At 35.3% G+C, this 16,932-nt stretch overlaps 1 protein-coding gene across 3 annotated transcripts; it reads right to left on the reverse strand.

The window, feature by feature from the left end:
• Nucleotides 1–1,893: 1,893 nt before the first annotated feature.
• LOC149411498 (uncharacterized) lies at nt 1,894–16,210 on the reverse strand. 3 transcript variants are annotated; one of them, XM_089646878.1, is made up of 8 exons: nt 16,148–16,210; nt 12,242–12,444; nt 8,072–8,186; nt 7,349–7,419; nt 6,064–6,136; nt 4,830–4,979; nt 3,830–3,995; nt 1,894–2,335 (listed from the first exon to the last, which is right to left on the reverse strand). In XM_089646878.1, the coding sequence occupies exons 2-8, from the start codon at nt 12,335–12,337 to the stop codon at nt 2,197–2,199; spliced, it is 810 nt and encodes a 269-aa protein (XP_089503004.1). In that variant the 5' UTR covers nt 12,338–12,444; nt 16,148–16,210; the 3' UTR covers nt 1,894–2,196. The 3 variants fall into 3 exon arrangements, with proteins under 3 accessions (XP_089503004.1, XP_089503002.1, XP_089503005.1); XM_089646876.1 differs by lacking the exon at nt 16,148–16,210 and adding an exon at nt 14,050–14,168; XM_089646879.1 differs by lacking the exon at nt 16,148–16,210 and adding an exon at nt 14,050–14,149 and having other exon boundaries at nt 12,242–12,440.
• Between the last annotated feature and the right edge of the window lie 722 nt (nt 16,211–16,932).

Consider the following 16,932-nt stretch of genomic DNA (forward strand, 5'->3'; position numbering starts at 1 on the left):
TAATGTTCATTGATAAAATCGTACGCATCAAACAGGAAACATATTTTTCTGTTGATATACGTAACACGTGAAATGACGTTCCATGTTCAACGCAAATTCAAAACATGAAACCGTTTCTTGATAGCCATAGTATTATTGGGGTGGGCGGTTGACTCGTCAAGGTATTCTTAGGTATCGAATTCAAGTCTGTTATTTAGCTCATTTAATTATAGATCATTATCATAAACTATATCTTCATGTTGGCTCGTAAAGCCTTCAATTCACAAGTTTAGGATAGTGGCTGCACGAAATAAGATTCGCTCACAACTGTCGAAATGCATTGTCTGCCATAAAATTAAATCTTCGGCGTTAACTCGATTAATGCGGGATTTACCACCCTCCCTAGTGTAACAGAGCCGTGCTCACGAGTCAGTGTTGATTTTAACTTTGAAAGATCACAAACGGAGGGGAGCAAAAACATCAAAGGGTTATTTATGTTTATTTGTATGTATGTCGACGAATACAGTTCATAGTTATGCTATGTTTAATCATCCAACTCAAAGCGGCCTTATTTGGTCTTTTAGTCCTTCAGCTAGTCCTTTTTTTTACAGGCTTATTTGGAGCAGGGATAAAATCTGCAAAATACCATTTGAAACGGGTGAGACCGTTGTAACTTGTGAAGAATTTGCGACAGTTCGCACTAGAATTGAGGCCATTCTCAACTGCCGCCCTTTGTGTTCAATGAGCTCAGACCCCGAGGATGTCAATGGACTACTGCGGTCACCTGAATATGTCTTCCTTGACACCACATATAATCGGTTAAGTAGATGGCAACATCTCCAAAAGATGTTGCAACATTTTTGGAAATGTTGGCATTTAGAATACTTAAATATTTTTCAACAATGATCAAAGTGGTGCAAAATTAGTCCAAATATTAAATTAGGTCAATTAGTGCTAATAAAGGACGATTGTCTTCCACCTATGAAGTGGATGTTAGGACGAATTATCCAAGTTCATCTCGGTAAAGATGGAATAGTTAGGGTAGCTACTGTTTAAACTCAAACTGGTTCGTTGTTTCGACCAGTGCTAAAGCTTTGTCCGTTACTGGTAGAATAAAATTAGAATAGAACCTATGTTTTATCTATAAACCACTGAAGACTTAAACGGATAGAAGTGTGATATGGACTCGTCTGGGAATCTGAAGTAGGTAAGTTTTGAAGAAATTCTGTCTTGAACAGATAATTAATTTCTTTGGCTGTCTAGGGCCTAGGAGTCAAAAGGTCTTATGTGAATTGGCGACATCAATTTTCAAATTGGTTCCGATCATACTTCTGGAGATTGTGTTTAGCATAGTGGCGCAATGGATGTTTTGCTCATTGACACCAAAAGGAGAGTTTTATAACACATTGTAGAATTTATAGAAAATCTAATACATATATAAAGAGTGTTTGATTGAAGCGAGCAGGCTGCGTGAATTTGATTTTTACACAAATCTAGTTTTATTTCCGGGTAAATGAAATTTTACACACTTGACCTTCAAAACAAGAGGAGGGTCACTGTCAACGTTGGGGTATTCAACTAGTGTAAGGGTGAGTATAAACACGCAAACCGAACTGCCGAGCTGAACCACGACTTATCCGAAAGGAACGGAGCAACTGCAGACAGCGTGAAACGCCGCTTGCGGTTGCTTCGTTCCTTTCCCGTTATTCATGGTTCAGCTTGCTTGTTTTTTCTCATTTCTCCACGCAGCATAATATATTAATATATTTTTGTTAAACGGGAGTAAAATTAGATAATATGTAATTTATTTTTATTCAAATCTTATTTATTTACCTGAAAGTTTTTGACCTATAATACGTAGCTGGGTTTTTCTTAATTTCAAAACATAATAAAATCTTATAATAATACCTAATTTTATTGATACATGTTAATTATTACAAATCATTTTATTTACACTAAGGGCCTTACTAATAAACATGTTTTAAATTATACACAATTATTTTACAGTACATAAATAGGTGTTTATCAGTTGTGTAAAATTTAATACATGTTTTTAAATAAGGCTGTAAATTTGAAGCCATAAAAGGAAATAAATATATTTACATCTGTTACACATTATATAATTATAATATTTTGATATAATATTAATGAAATTAAAGTTGTATTCAAATGTGTTATGGTAGACTATTAGTGATGTGATGATGTGTTGAGGTGTTGTTAGTAGAGGAAGATGGTGTCGTCGGTATTCTTATCGATGTTGATAACTGGTGGCGGCGGCTCCTTCTGGATGAGATAGTAGCGCACCCCCAAAAGACCCCCGTTCAGAATGTGGCAGAGCATCGCCACCATAACCAGCCTGGAAACAGACATTTCACCATATATTTATACTAACACTACGGTTGGGGGTTTCGAAAATCACATTTGGTGGCCATCAGCTTCAAGCATCACGGTTGTGTAATCACTATTTGATCCTAAGCTGACGCGGGCGGGCGCGAGAATTGGCACTCAACGGGGACTATTCAAATGTAAAAAGGTTAAACGCGAAGTTTTTTATAAACTACATGTTCATAGATGGCAAGCACGTTTTGCAAGTTATGCTTTACAAAATTAAGACAAATTAATTGTTTGCGCCCAAAAGTACGCAATATGAATGTGAATAAATAGTTTTGTCGGTATAAACACTCAATTTTTTCAAGAATGTCATACAAATTCAATATTGTACCGATGATTTAATCAAACATAGTATTTGTATGCCTTTGTTGAAAGAATTGAGTGTTTATCCAGACAAAACTATTTATTCATATGCATATTGTGTAGGTTCAGGCACACACACATAAGTTGTCTATTGTAAAGCATAACTTGCAAAATGCGGATTAAATGTGGTGTTTTTCCCCAATACATTTTATATTTCTACATCTTAAAAACAACAAGATATTAGAGTTTTTATGTCTAGCACAATTTCCCCATTTTTAGCCATTCGATGAAGAACTATTAATTTATTAGTTACTGATTAGATTAGAAATTACTGAGTTTATTTTGCTGTCCAATGATATTTTCATTCGATTAAAAACAATTATATATTTTTCCATCACACGTCGGCACTGGGACTAGCACATCACATGATACGCACTCCGTCTCTTTCCAAAAGTACTGTACAGACGAGACGGAGTGCTTGCATTCTGCACACCCTTTATATTCTAATTTGAACCCCTATAATATTCTTCTTGTAGTGCCTTCTCCTATTGTAGGTTGACTATCATTGTGAAAGCATTACTCTGCAGGCTGTCACCAACTACCGACTGACTGTTACTGTCGAAACTGCACTAGTAACAGTCACCTAGATTACAAATTCATGAAGTGCGGCTTCCTCTGCTACGTCTCCCATCAATTCTCAGTTACTTTTTCGATACTTCTTACATTATGACCACAATTGTCGAATTTCATTAAAAAGTGGCAAGTATACCAGCAATCTATAAGTGATTAAAGTGTACTTAAGTAAATAGTTAAGGTGGCTTGGACATATACTTGAATGCCAGTAGAGCAACTTCTGCTGAAGATATTGACGACGATTCCAATGGGAAGATTTAGATTAGCACAGAAAGGGACGTCTGAAAACACATTTTTTTTTAAAAGAAAGACAAACTTTCCCGGGTTATCCACAGTAAGCGGAAAATGTTGCTTGTGTTGTGATGGGGGACTTAGCCAGCCAAGGAGTTGAACACACTACGTCGGAATGGGACCCAAATGCAATGTCAACTCAGTCACCGACCGGTCTTTGTCAGACTTTGTAAAAGTGATGGGTAAAAATTGTTAACTACCTACATAAATGAATACAAAATAATATCATTACCAGTAAGAGAAGCCCAGGTTGGAGTTGACTGAGGTATACTCCGTGGTGCTGATCATGATTTGTGTGAAAGCCAGGCTCTCTGTTATGTCTATCGAGTAGCTGAGGCCCCAGATGAGCATCACCATCAGACTACTGCAGGCAGAGCAGCCATTCCAGATGTACAACCCTTGAATATAAAGGAGAATTTAGGTAAAACTTATGGAAAAAAACCAGTTTTCTAGTTATGAGATTTACCTCAGCTGATATTTATATTCTATAAAATTTATAGGATTCGCACTAATAATAACTCAAACATTTTGTCCCAAATATGCTAAGTGTAAGATGGTTAGTAAATAATGATTTATTAAATTTTATCTATATGTTTGTATACATAATACATTTATTTGAGTTCTCTAGAATTATTAATTTTTTAAAAATATTAATTGAAAAATAATTGTGTGCTAACTATAGGTATACATGAATATGAAAAAGTAAAATAATCAAAGAAAAGTACATGAACAAACAATTACGTAATATGTACTGTAATAACAGTAACCCAAAAAATTACTCATTGTTCATGAACAACTTTACGTTGACGAATTACTGCCTTATGAACTCGGAACCCCGTAGCGTGGCACATACCGCACGCACACCCTTCTTAAGTAAAATTCGTTTACTGAGTCAAGTTTTGCATTGACTTCAGATTGGTATTCCAATTAAATGTAATTGTGTCCCAGATTTGGTCCCTTGGGTTTTGGCACACTGTCCCGATAAACCGGAGAGTCAAATAAAAGGAATCGACTGTATATACATTTTGGAAGAGCTAAAAGCTTTCAACTGTCTGCCTACATCATTTCCCTCTTTATAAATGTTGTCTCTCTACTAGCTTCAAGAACAAGAGCAAACTGCCTTGGATGAGAATATGTAAACGTTTTCGGTAGACTTGGTTCTTGGGAGACTGACCGGCCCAGAAAAATGTTTAAATTGGCATTTTTTAGCGCAGGTAAATGGTAAATGTTACCGAAAACTCCCATCAAGGGTTCCACCGGACTCCTGGTTGTGTTGTAGAGGCCGATGACAGCGGACACTGCGGACATGAGCAGGGCTATTGAAAGGAACAGGATGGTGGAGATGTAAACGCCTCCGTTGAGCCATACCAGATCCTTTGTAACTGTAATCAATCACATTCAATTAATTTATCACTACAGGACATTTATATTCTATTGTTGACATTTTATCTCAATTAGTATATTTATATATATATTTACATTAACCCCCACACAGGAGACCATGAGGAACATAATGCCTCCAATGGCCTATATTATCTTTGGGGATGCTGTGTGGAGGGTCTGTTTAATGAAAGGAAGGAGAGGAAGATCTGGGGGTAGGAATCTAAGGGATGAGTGTGTCCAGGAGTGACGGACAAATTATCAATTCCTCCCGCTACCGTACAAGGCGATGGGTCAAGAGAGACCGTTTCTCCGTAGGGGTAGTAAGAGTGGACGGACCTCCAAACAACTCGGTTTGGTACACACTCCTTGCCTCATTCACATTCATACATTCTCTTCTATTATTCTGACACTTGACATGGCCTGACTCAAGTATCTGATTCACTTGATAGTGCCATGTCTTCCTCGGGCGTTCCCGACTTTCTTCTTCCATTCTCATGTATTCTCCTTTCTTCGTTCATTTGTTCTACATGCCCAAACCATGTAAGCATCCCTTTCTTTAGCTTACTCACTACGCTTACATCAGCCTTGCATTCTTTGCGGATCTCCACATTTCTCACACGAACATAAATGGTTTTCCACACATAATTATTTTCTAAAAGAAGAAAACACACGTCTTGCCACTTTTTTGTTTATAAAACATAAGACAAAAAAGGAGGGCGCTGCCATCGTGTTAATGGTTTTAGCTTCTTCTCCTCCCCACTACATACAGCCTCACAACATACCCCAATTGGGGATTCCATAGTCTCACTGGCTCCAGACGGTTGGGAGCAGTTGGGACTTTTCAAAGGCACTATTCCCTCATTTTTTTATAGCACTTTTCCCTCCCTAAACACGAGTTATTCTCAGTTAAAGATGTATTAGAAACTGATATACCGGCCCACTAGGGTGTGGACAGACTCTTGGTAGATACCTACTATGACGTAGACGTCATAGTCTAATGCTGCATTCTCACCTGACCTATTCTACATGGATCTATGGTTACCAATTTAATGAACCAAGTTTAGACTCTTGTTAGATACCTACTTCTATTTCCATCGGAATTTCCATTGCTATCGCAAGATTTGGCCACCGAATATCCGCCGTAGATAGTTTCAACCTGAAAACAAGTATTACAGACAAATTAGAATAGAAGACGGAGTGGAAAATACTATTGGTGACCAGATGGTGACCCAATACCATCCAGCCCCACTGCATATAGATCCCAATTGAGCATGCCATAGTCTCACTGGCTCCATACGGTATTCGCATTATTAAATGTATTTTGATTTGATATGACGATGCAGAAGTTTGAGAGAAGATAATAAAAAAAGGAAAGAAAGCATATTATTCGGAATAATGATTGAAATTTGGAATATCGTCATATATTTACTAGGACAGGGAAATCTACCAGCAATATTTATTACTATTGCATGCCACGGACCCATGGACCGTAAAAGCACAGTGTAGATAGCCATTTTATTTGACAAACTTTTGAAATGAATTGTATGCAAAATGGTGAATAATGAACTATTATAATTTTATTTTTGTGTTGTTAATGCAGTTATAACGGCTTATGATTTTTTTGGGTATTTGATGAGACATGGAGATGTCATTAATATGTTATTAAAATTTTTAAGCAAGTTTTTGCATTCCCATACTTCTTCCCCTCACCCCGCGGCTTCAAATTGTCTTTCAGGTTCATGAACGGAACAAGGACGCAGTGAAACAAAGCCTTGGGAGGAGATAATTCTAAGTTGGCAAGGACACAGTGCTGCCAACTTAGAATTATCTCTAAATATGGGTCATCAGCTTTAAATAAGTCATTTAGCTTCTTAGCATCTTTTCAGATAGGCCCTTTTATATAAAAAACTCATTAATGAAAAATTTAAGAGTTAATTATTGAGGAACCGGCTATTTTCGTGTTGAAACCTGGAATATAGAATAACACTAGAATTGCCTTCCATACAAAGATACGCCCCCAAGGAACGTCTTGCATTATTCTGTATTCTATGTGTTGAAATGACAACTACTTCTAATTAATGACAACTCCAAATTTTGCTCACGAATCGCTGGTTCAAATCGTTTGGGTTTGTGCTGATACACCCTGTATTTAGGTAAAATCTTTTGGGTACGTGCCGATACACTCTGTACCATAATTATTTTTAAATGTTTTATTTTGTGATTTTTTTTTTATTTCACTCTATGAGGGTATTCTTGGGTAACGTATTTTTATGACATCAAAGGGACATTTTTTATTTGTTTTCTGATAGCTAGGCCTAGCCTAATCAGGTGGGTAGGCACGGAATAACAACAGTATAGTTGCACTTACCTCTTTCTCCCTCGCCTCTTTTTTAGTTTTGCAACTCAACGCGCAAACATTATCACTTATGAGACATGTCACTGAAAACAAAATAAATATTATATTATTATTTCATTCAAATGCAAACAATACTTTGTTTAATTAGTCATATTGGCAAAATAAGAGTAAATTCACAGTTTTCATAATCCTCCCCACGAGTCACTAGAGTTACCTGTTCTGAGGCGACGGAGGTACTTTTGTTTTAAAACATGTTTGTATTTAGTTTCTAGTTGTCTTTTCGTTGTCTTCATAATATTTGCAAGTTGACTATCACTCTGTTCTCTCAGCAATGTTTTAACCTTTATTTAAAATGTATCTAATTATTTGCCTTATTTTTTGTTGTTGTTAGATTTGGCACAGCAATATACCTACTATAATTTCGTAATAAGGAATTATTGCTCTGTCCAAAAGATAAGAAATTAGTATATTTTGGCTTATGGCCCTGGTTGAGTATTTATTTTGGGCAGTGGAGTATTCAAACATATCTGAATACTTTAATAATAAGAAAGGATATATATTTTTTTTAATTTTATAACTTAACCTTCAAAACAAGGGGAATATATTTTATCTTCGTTCGTTAATTCCTCTTTCTAATAGTCTAAAATCTGCTAAATTGTCCCTAAATAAGCTTTTCTACATTTTGACAAAAATCGTTAAAGATACGACTAAGTAGGAACCTATAAGCAAACTTACTGTAAATGTTACTGATGACGGGCGTCTGAAGGAACCTGTTATTGAAGGTTCCTTGGAAGAGTCCGTAGTTCAGTTGGTTGTTTCTTGTCTCACCCGTCACTCCCTCTCCTTCGACCTAAATTACACAAGGAAATAATTACACAGTAGAAAACTACAACACTTAATGCTAATAAAACTAAATTCATGAAAATAAGAAAAAATACAAAAAAAACTTGAAAATTCATAATATAGTCCCTCACTGGAGGACATTAACCATGTAACATAACTAGGTGTAACATAACTAGGTGTAAAATGTGATGAAAACTTTAAATGGACTTAACATATTAATTATTAATATAATAAAATTTAAAAAAAAAACCTATTTTATTTTTTCGAAACCATCAGGAATCTCCTCATTAAAAAGGCTTAATCGAAATATAGATGGCTCTTTGCCACTGTTGCAGTATCTCTGTTGGAATACGGTATTTTCAGATGCGGCAGTGCAACTGACAATATCCTGAATCAACTAATTAAAACCCAATTAGCCGTAATGAAAAGAATTTTGTCCCAAAATCATTTCAATTGAGCAACTCTACTCTAAAACAATACTCCTTTATATGCATAAGCACAAGAAATAACACCAAATTACATACGTAAAACGAAACCATACAACTGCACCAAAACCACCATGTAATATATGTGTAATTATTTCTGAATATATTTACAATGAATTCATTAAATTTTCTATTCATACTACTAAATTTAAATAAAGTGTTAATGATATCCTCAGCACGGGCGATCACAGTGAGGATATCATTATCTCAGCAAGGAAGATCACAGTGAGGATATCATTATCTCGGCACAAGAGATCACAGTCAGGATATCATTATCTCAGCAAGGAAGATTACAGTGAGGATATCATTATCTCAGCAAGGAAGATCACAGTGAGGATATCATTATCTCGGCACAAGAGATCACAGTGAGGATATCATTATCTCAGCAAGGAAGATCACAGTGAGGATATCATTATCTCGGCACAAGAGATCACAGTCAGGATATCATTATCTCAGCAAGGAAGATCACAGTGAGGATATCATTATCTCGGCACAAGAGATCACAGTGAGGATATCATTATCTCAGCAAGGAAGATCACAGTGAGGATATCATTATCTCGGAACAAGAGATCACAGTCAGGATATCATTATCTCAGCAAGGAAGATCACAGTGAGGATATCATTATCTCGGCACAAGAGATCACAGTGAGGATATCATTATCTCAGCAAGGAAGATCACAGTGAGGATATCATTATCTCGGCACAAGAGATCACAGTGAGGATATCATTATCTCAGCAAGGAAGATCACAGTGAGGATATCATTATCTCGGAACAAGAGATCACAGTCAGGATATCATTATCTCAGCAAGGAAGATCACAGTGAGGATATCATTATCTCGGCACAAGAGATCACAGTGAGGATATCATTATCTCAGCAAGGAAGATCACAGTGAGGATATCATTATCTCGGCACAATAGATCACAGTGAGGATATCATTATCTCAGCAAGGAAGATCACAGTGAGGATATCATTATCTCGGCACAAGAGATCACAGTCAGGATATCATTATCTCAGCAAGGAAGATCACAGTGAGGATATCATTATCTCGGCACAAGAGATCACAGTGAGGATATCATTATCTCAGCAAGGAAGATCACAGTGAGGATATCATTATCTCGGCACAAGAGATCACAGTGAGGATATCATTATCTCAGCAAGGAAGATCACAGTGAGGATATCATTATCTCGGCACAAGAGATCACAGTGAGGATATCATTATCTCAGCAAGGAAGATCACAGTGAGGATATCATTATCTCGGCACAAGAGATCACAGTCAGGATATCATTATCTCAGCAAGGAAGATCACAGTGAGGATATCATTATCTCGGCACAAGAGATCACAGTGAGGATATCATTATCTCAGCAAGGAAGATCACAGTGAGGATATCATTATCTCGGCACAAGAGATCACAGTGAGGATATCATTATCTCAGCAAGGAAGATCACAGTGAGGATATCATTATCTCGGCACAAGAGATCACAGTGAGGATATCATTATCTCAGCAAGGAAGATCACAGTGAGGATATCATTATCTCGGCACAAGAGATCACAGTCAGGATATCATTATCTCAGCAAGGAAGATCACAGTGAGGATATCATTATCTCGGCACAAGAGATCACAGTGAGGATATCATTATCTCAGCAAGGAAGATCACAGTGAGGATATCATTATCTCGGCACAAGAGATCACAGTGAGGATATCATTATCCTCACACTTACCTCCAACAGATGGCGCTGTTTGTCAAAAAGAGCATGTTTTTTACCTGTCACAGGTGACATCTGTATAATATAGGATACACGCGTATTTGAATGTAAAGTTGTGTCCAAAATTCAAAGCAATCGATGAAGAACTTTCGGAGATTTAGGATTTTGAACGAACATTTATACTTTTATTCATATAGATAGAATTTTAGGACGGGTTGTTTCGGAGAATTTGAACAATTCATCAAATTTCAACGTTCATTTTCAAGTTCTGTGAAAGATTTTTTAAAGTTCTGTTTTAATTTCAGTTTTGTCAAGCAACTAGCCTATAGTGATATAATAACAGAACTTGAATAGGACTTTCACGGAGCCCGGAAATGAACGTTGAAATTTGATGAATTGTTCAAATTCTCCGAAACAACCCTTGAACAATTCATCAAATTTCAACGTTCATTTTCAAGTTCTGTGAAAGATTTTTTAAAGTTCTGTTTTAATTTCAGTTTTGTCAAGCAACTAGCCTATAGTGATATAATAACAGAACTTGAATAGGACTTTCACGGAGCCCGGAAATGAACGTTGAAATTTGATGAATTGTTCAAATTCTCCGAAACAACCCTTGAACAATTCATCAAATTTCAACGTTCATTTTCAAGTTCTGTGAAAGATTTTTTAAAGTTCTGTTTTAATTTCAGTTTTGTCAAGCAACTAGCCTATAGTGATATAATAACAGAACTTGAATAGGACTTTCACGGAGCCCGGAAATGAACGTTGAAATTTGATGAATTGTTCAAATTCTCCGAAACAACCCGTCCTTCATGCTATAGGTACCACCCTCGTTTGAAATATGAAATAGTAGATGGGGTCTCAACAGCATCAAATCACATCAAATAACTAAATATAGCTTGTGAAAAGAAATGCATCGTAAAGTTACTTACCTTGTTTCCAGTGATATGAGTCAATGAGATAATGAATTTATTTTTTAAATTTACCCAGTTAAAATTAATCGCTGAAGTGGTCGAATTCAAACTAATACGGTTCTAGTATGCAAAGTTTAAAGTTACAACTTTGTAAAATAACGGAAAACTGCTTATGAAGTTTTGTATATTATAATACTGAATGCTTAGGGTGAAATTTACAACACGTTTATTAGTAAGCGTGCAATGTTGAACTAATTAACACACATAACACAAAAAAAATAGTTTTAAGACAAATGGATGTTTATAGATATCCAGTTTAATTCAGTCGCTAACGACAAACATTAAGAAAGACCATGTTCGATCTTAGAATAGGTTCATAGGTATGAACTAATAGAATGTTCATAATTACCCAGTTGTAACCAGTTACAAAACTAATGGAACACTAATTAACTATCACGGTTCTCAGTCAATGAACTAATGAAAAAATAAACATACCCAGCTTAATCATTCACGGAAATATGTTAATACATTAATTAAACTAAATCGGATTGGAGTCAGTGTTGAGGCGCTTGTTTAAGTCGACCACTGAACTAATGAAATTAGTAACAATCACAGTTTGGCGTCACAGCTCAGTTACCAAATAAAACCTGCAAATTACCTAATAAAAATCAATCACTGAAACGTATACCAATTAATTGTAGGTAGGTAGTGTAGATACCTAATAACCCAGTATTAGATTGAATGAAATGATGTAATATTTTAATCAAACACTCATCTAACGGAATTGACACCTACCTGCCATTAGCCCTTTAATAAATGGGCTAATGCATGTAAAATTTTGAGTCATGGAACTAATGGAAAACTTGGTTCTTTTACATTATTTTCAGTCACGAAATTATGAAAAACTTAAGCGTAGAGTGTTGAGTCATAGAACTAATGAAATGATAAAACTTACCCAGTTTTGAGTTCCGATTGCGCCGATGAGCAAGGCGACCGCCAAGCAAGAACTTAGAAACGTCGCCAAAATATACTCCTTTTTGGTGACGGCCATTTTTAATCACGTTTTAAGACTGAATTGTCTAATCTGTAGACTTAATAATATAGATATAATCAATTAGTCCAAGGGTGACGAATGGCGATTGCGTTATTTTCATCTTTCTACAACAAATTAACAGATTGCTGACATTTTCTGACATTTTCAAACTGACATTTTCAAACCACATAGTCCAGCTTACCTCGGCTTGCTCCAAAACTCTTGGTTTTGTAATTAGAACTTGCAAACAATTCAATAACAAAGAAGCAATGACCTCCATGTTCAACGGAGTGGTCAGAAGCAAGCTGGAGTACGCCAGTACTGTCTGGATACCTTATCAACTTAAATACATAAATATGATTGAACAAATTCAAAAAAAATTCCTAAGGTATGTTTACATGCGATCATACGGAATATATCCGAAATTCATGCATCACGTGGAACTGCTAAAGGAGACAAATTACCAAAGCCTGGAGACTAGGCGTAATGCCGGACTCATGGTATTTGAATTAAAGTTACTAAAAAACCTTATCGATTGCCCATATCTCCTGTCATGCTGTGGATTATTCGTTCCTGATAAATACTGTCGAAATCGTAGCCACGACCTATTCTGTATACCGCAGGGTCGGACAGATGTCATTGCCCGACATAGCATGACAAGAGGTATGACCTTACTAAATGCCCTACCAGCGGATATAGATGTGTTTAATATCACTATACCATGTTTTAAAAATATATGTACATGTATTGTTAGTTTTAATAAAATTGTACCATAATTGGACTTACCTGTCTGTCGTACAATAATAATAAAAAAAAAATTAAAAAAAAAGATTCTTTACACATATTTGTAATAAGCATTTACTTTGTGGCTCGTCATAATTTACAATAAAAATATATAAATTTGTTATAGACAACTTTAATTTTAATTACACTCTACCGATTTCGGAAGCACCCTTGCTTCGTTAGGAGAATATTAAAACTAACCTATGATACAAAATATTGACAGATATACAGGGTGTCCGGAAACTCGTAGTACAAGCGGGAAACTGGTGAATCTACATCACATTTGGAGTCGATTTTGTAGTATATATTTTTTTTATTTGAGCTTTCGTTATCGAGTAAATCGAGTTTGAAGTTGATTTTTTTTTTTTTTTTTTTTATTTTTTTTTTTAATCAAATTCTTATAAATTATTACTGAAGATCAAAGTACCCAACTAATTAAAACTATTTGAAAGTAAAACAAATGAAGAAACTCGGATTTGAAGCATTATTTTGAAATCACCCTTCATTTAACCCGGTGTAATCATAAAATATTTCTGCACTGTGAAAGTTCTATTCAAATTCTGTTATTTTGTCATCGTAGTTGTTTCATAGCAATTGGATGATAACAGAACTTTAATACTAACTGCCCATCTGTTTTTGCAGTAGGACTATGACATCTACAAGATCTAACGCCATTGCAAGCAATGTTTATATTTAAAATGGTGGTCTTTCACCAACTTGCTTTCAAATTGTATTCACTAAAACACATAAATATGTATTTTGGTAACCGCATAAAAGAGAATACCGAGAAAACAGAACAATATAAAAGAATAGGCTAGATCAGGTTTATTTCACACTTCTTTGGGGTTCTGTTTTATCATGGAACCATTTATATCCACAAACACTTAAGTTGGAACTTATTTTTATTTTATTTCGTTAGTTTGCACAATTTTTCGGATTTAACCTACATGGTTCACAACTCAAGCCGATGTTTTGAACTTCCTGAACCACTTTTTCAACTTTAACTCACTTAAATCGCTTGATTCATTTTTTTGCTGACTACTCGATCGCGGTGTTTGTACTAAGCACTGCGCTAATTCTGTTCGCCCGCGGTAAAATAATCTTATCGGTACGTCGATAATAGATAGAATAATTCTGTAATCTGACATTCTGTGATAAATAGTACGGAATACCGACACAATGATGATTCTCAGAGATAGATAATAATAATTATCGATCAGATGCGTGCGTAACTGTTTAATTGAATAATTGTAATTATAGGTATTATAATCTCAGACAAATAATGAATATGCTACATTGAACCAACTGATTTGTTTAAACTAACTAATATTTCATTTGAGGAGGTTGGTTTGGGTAATATAGGTCACCCTACAACAGGACACCCCAAATGGTTTGCTAAGTTTGGAGACTTAGTAGGGGTGCCCTGGTTCGTGGGGTGATGTTTAGTAGGGAGAAGCCTTTTTTTTTTATAGTGTCACCTCACAAGAGTCCCAACTGCTCCCGTCTGGAGCCAGTGAGACTATGGCATCCCCAATTGGGGGATGTTGTGAGGCTGAAGGTAAGTGGGAAAGGGAAAGAGGAAGGTGGGGAAGTACCTGGCTATTCAGATCTAGTCACTAAACACGGCTAAAGCCATTTGGAGCAACGTTTCAATTCTGAATGGTGGTCTTACACCAGGGCGATACTGGTAGTATCTTCCACTCTGGAACGTGCCGCAAATATACTATTTATTATTATTTTAATTAATTAATTGTGAAATAACACAAATTAATCATTAATCAAATAAAATTTATTTGCGCACGCCGGGTTCGAACCCGCGACCTTCGGAATGGCAGTCCAATGCGTTACCACTGGACTATGCCGGCCGTCAATCTGTCCGTCAAGCCTAACTAAATTAACACGTAATTTTTCACGGCTCTGTGCTAATAATAATCAACGCTATTTTTTGAAATGGTGGTCTCTCAATGGTGATGCAACAATGATACCTTTTAAAGTTTAATAGCCTATTTTAGTTATAATCAATGTATTTACTTGCCCCGGGAGTCGAATTCCTGTTTACCCTGTCAGTTGCTTTGGCTTTAGGAGAGACAAAAGTGTGGAATGTCATTTTTATTATTCTGGATAAGCTTAATTTCGTTGTCGAGTAACCTTATCAATGATAAGATGGTACGAAATTCAATAATAATGTGGTTATGAATTTGATGACGAATAGCGATCACTGAGTTCAAGGCCTTCGTTGCAATGTGATTTTAATGGCGATATTTTCTTAATGACGTTTGCAATTTTTCCTAACTATTATTTTTTTAATTTAACATCACATTCAGTCATTTGGAATCCTCAATATCAAATATACATTGATCGCATTGAAAATATCCAATTCAAATTTATATATCTATCATATCGCTTTAATGATCATCGGTTTGACCCTACCGCTTTATATAAACGCAGAAAAATTTCTGATGCCCAATAGGGAATTATATTATTATAATTATTACTAATACAAAATCATGAATAGTCTTGTTGATTCATCAGCTAGAAAAGATTGCTTTTCGTTGCCCTGAACACAACACCAGATCGAACGACTTATTTAGAACACCACACTGTAAAGCCAAATATGCGCAAAAATCTTTAATATGACGTATTTGTAAAACTCACAATGCCTCTAGAGATGTAGACATTTTCAAGTGTAACTTGAAAACATATAAAATGCAACTTACTAAACTGATAACCTAATTTTTTTATTTTGTGAAATAATCCTATTATCTTAGTTTTATTTTATTGTTTTTATTATAATCATGCGAAAACTGTATTACTAATTGATTGTTTTTATAACATTTTGTGATTCCTTACAACGTTTATTCTTCATATTTCTTTGTCATTTATAAATATATTGTAAAGGTGCAAATATTGAATCAACGACTAGAATTAATGGAACATTATTGTATATTGTTGTTACTGTGTATTGTTATATACTGTAAATAATTGCTGTTTATGCTAAATGTACAAATGACTGTTTGTTACATAAATAAAAAATAAAATACTCACGGTATAAATATACCATAAACAATAATATTGTACGTCGCAGTATACAAGCATACTGGAAACAATTAAAAAAAAAACTGACTGTGGCTAACCAACTAAAACCTGGCATTTATAGTAAAATGACGACAGAAAGTATAAAATTAATAGAAGCTCTGGAAGGATATAACAGTAGAAGATACAAATACATACAAAAGTAACAGAATTTATGATCTTCTTGTGCCTACCTTCCTTGCAGTTAAATGGATCCGCCACACATGTGTCTCTATTACGAAATACTAACTTCGTGTAATCTAGGTAAAACCGAACGTTTGAAATAGTCTTGTTATTGTTACATTTAAATAAGATTTTTGAACGACTAGCTATCCTAGGTATATGAAATTCAGTACGTGATTTGTATTAACTGGAAAGGTGTATAAATATTTTCAGTATGATCCTGATAAAGCACCTCCATTTTTAATCGAAACGTTGTTGCTTCAAATAGATTTATACATTTTTGGTAACCAGATCTGAATAGCCTGGAACTATCCATCCTTTCTCTTCCTTATCTCCTCCCATTCCCTTTAGCTCCACAACATATCCCATTCGTCCTTCTTACTTCTTGTGAAGTATTCATATTTAAAAAAAACAACTGAAACTAACTGCTTTAACTTAAGATTGGTTTACACAAAGACTACATATTTCATGACCTTAGAGCTCTAAAGTTAGCATCGTCTTGTGTGTTATGTCCATGTCCATACGGAGAAAACTTACTGATATAAAATATTGCTATTTTATTAAGAAACTCGTCA

This window comes from Hesperophylax consimilis, chromosome 25 (genome assembly GCF_061612785.1).
Source record: "Hesperophylax consimilis isolate HC1 chromosome 25, BYU_Hcon_1.0, whole genome shotgun sequence".
In the NCBI taxonomy this organism is placed as follows: Eukaryota; Metazoa; Arthropoda; class Insecta; order Trichoptera; family Limnephilidae; genus Hesperophylax; species Hesperophylax consimilis.

What these genes read in the sequence shown, in the direction of transcription:
- LOC149411498 (XM_089646878.1), bottom strand. Translation starts at nt 12,337, where the DNA reads ATGGCCGTCACCAAAAAGGAGTATATTTTGGCGACGTTTCTAAGTTCT. An exon ending in AAATTCCGATGGAAATAGAA is followed by an intron (nt 4,980 to 6,063) that starts GTAGGTATCTAA and finishes GATTGATTACAG; the next exon opens with TTACAAAGGATCTGGTATGG. An exon ending in ACCCTTGATGGGAGTTTTCG is followed by an intron (nt 3,996 to 4,829) that starts GTAACATTTACC and finishes TTTATATTCAAG; the next exon opens with GGTTGTACATCTGGAATGGC.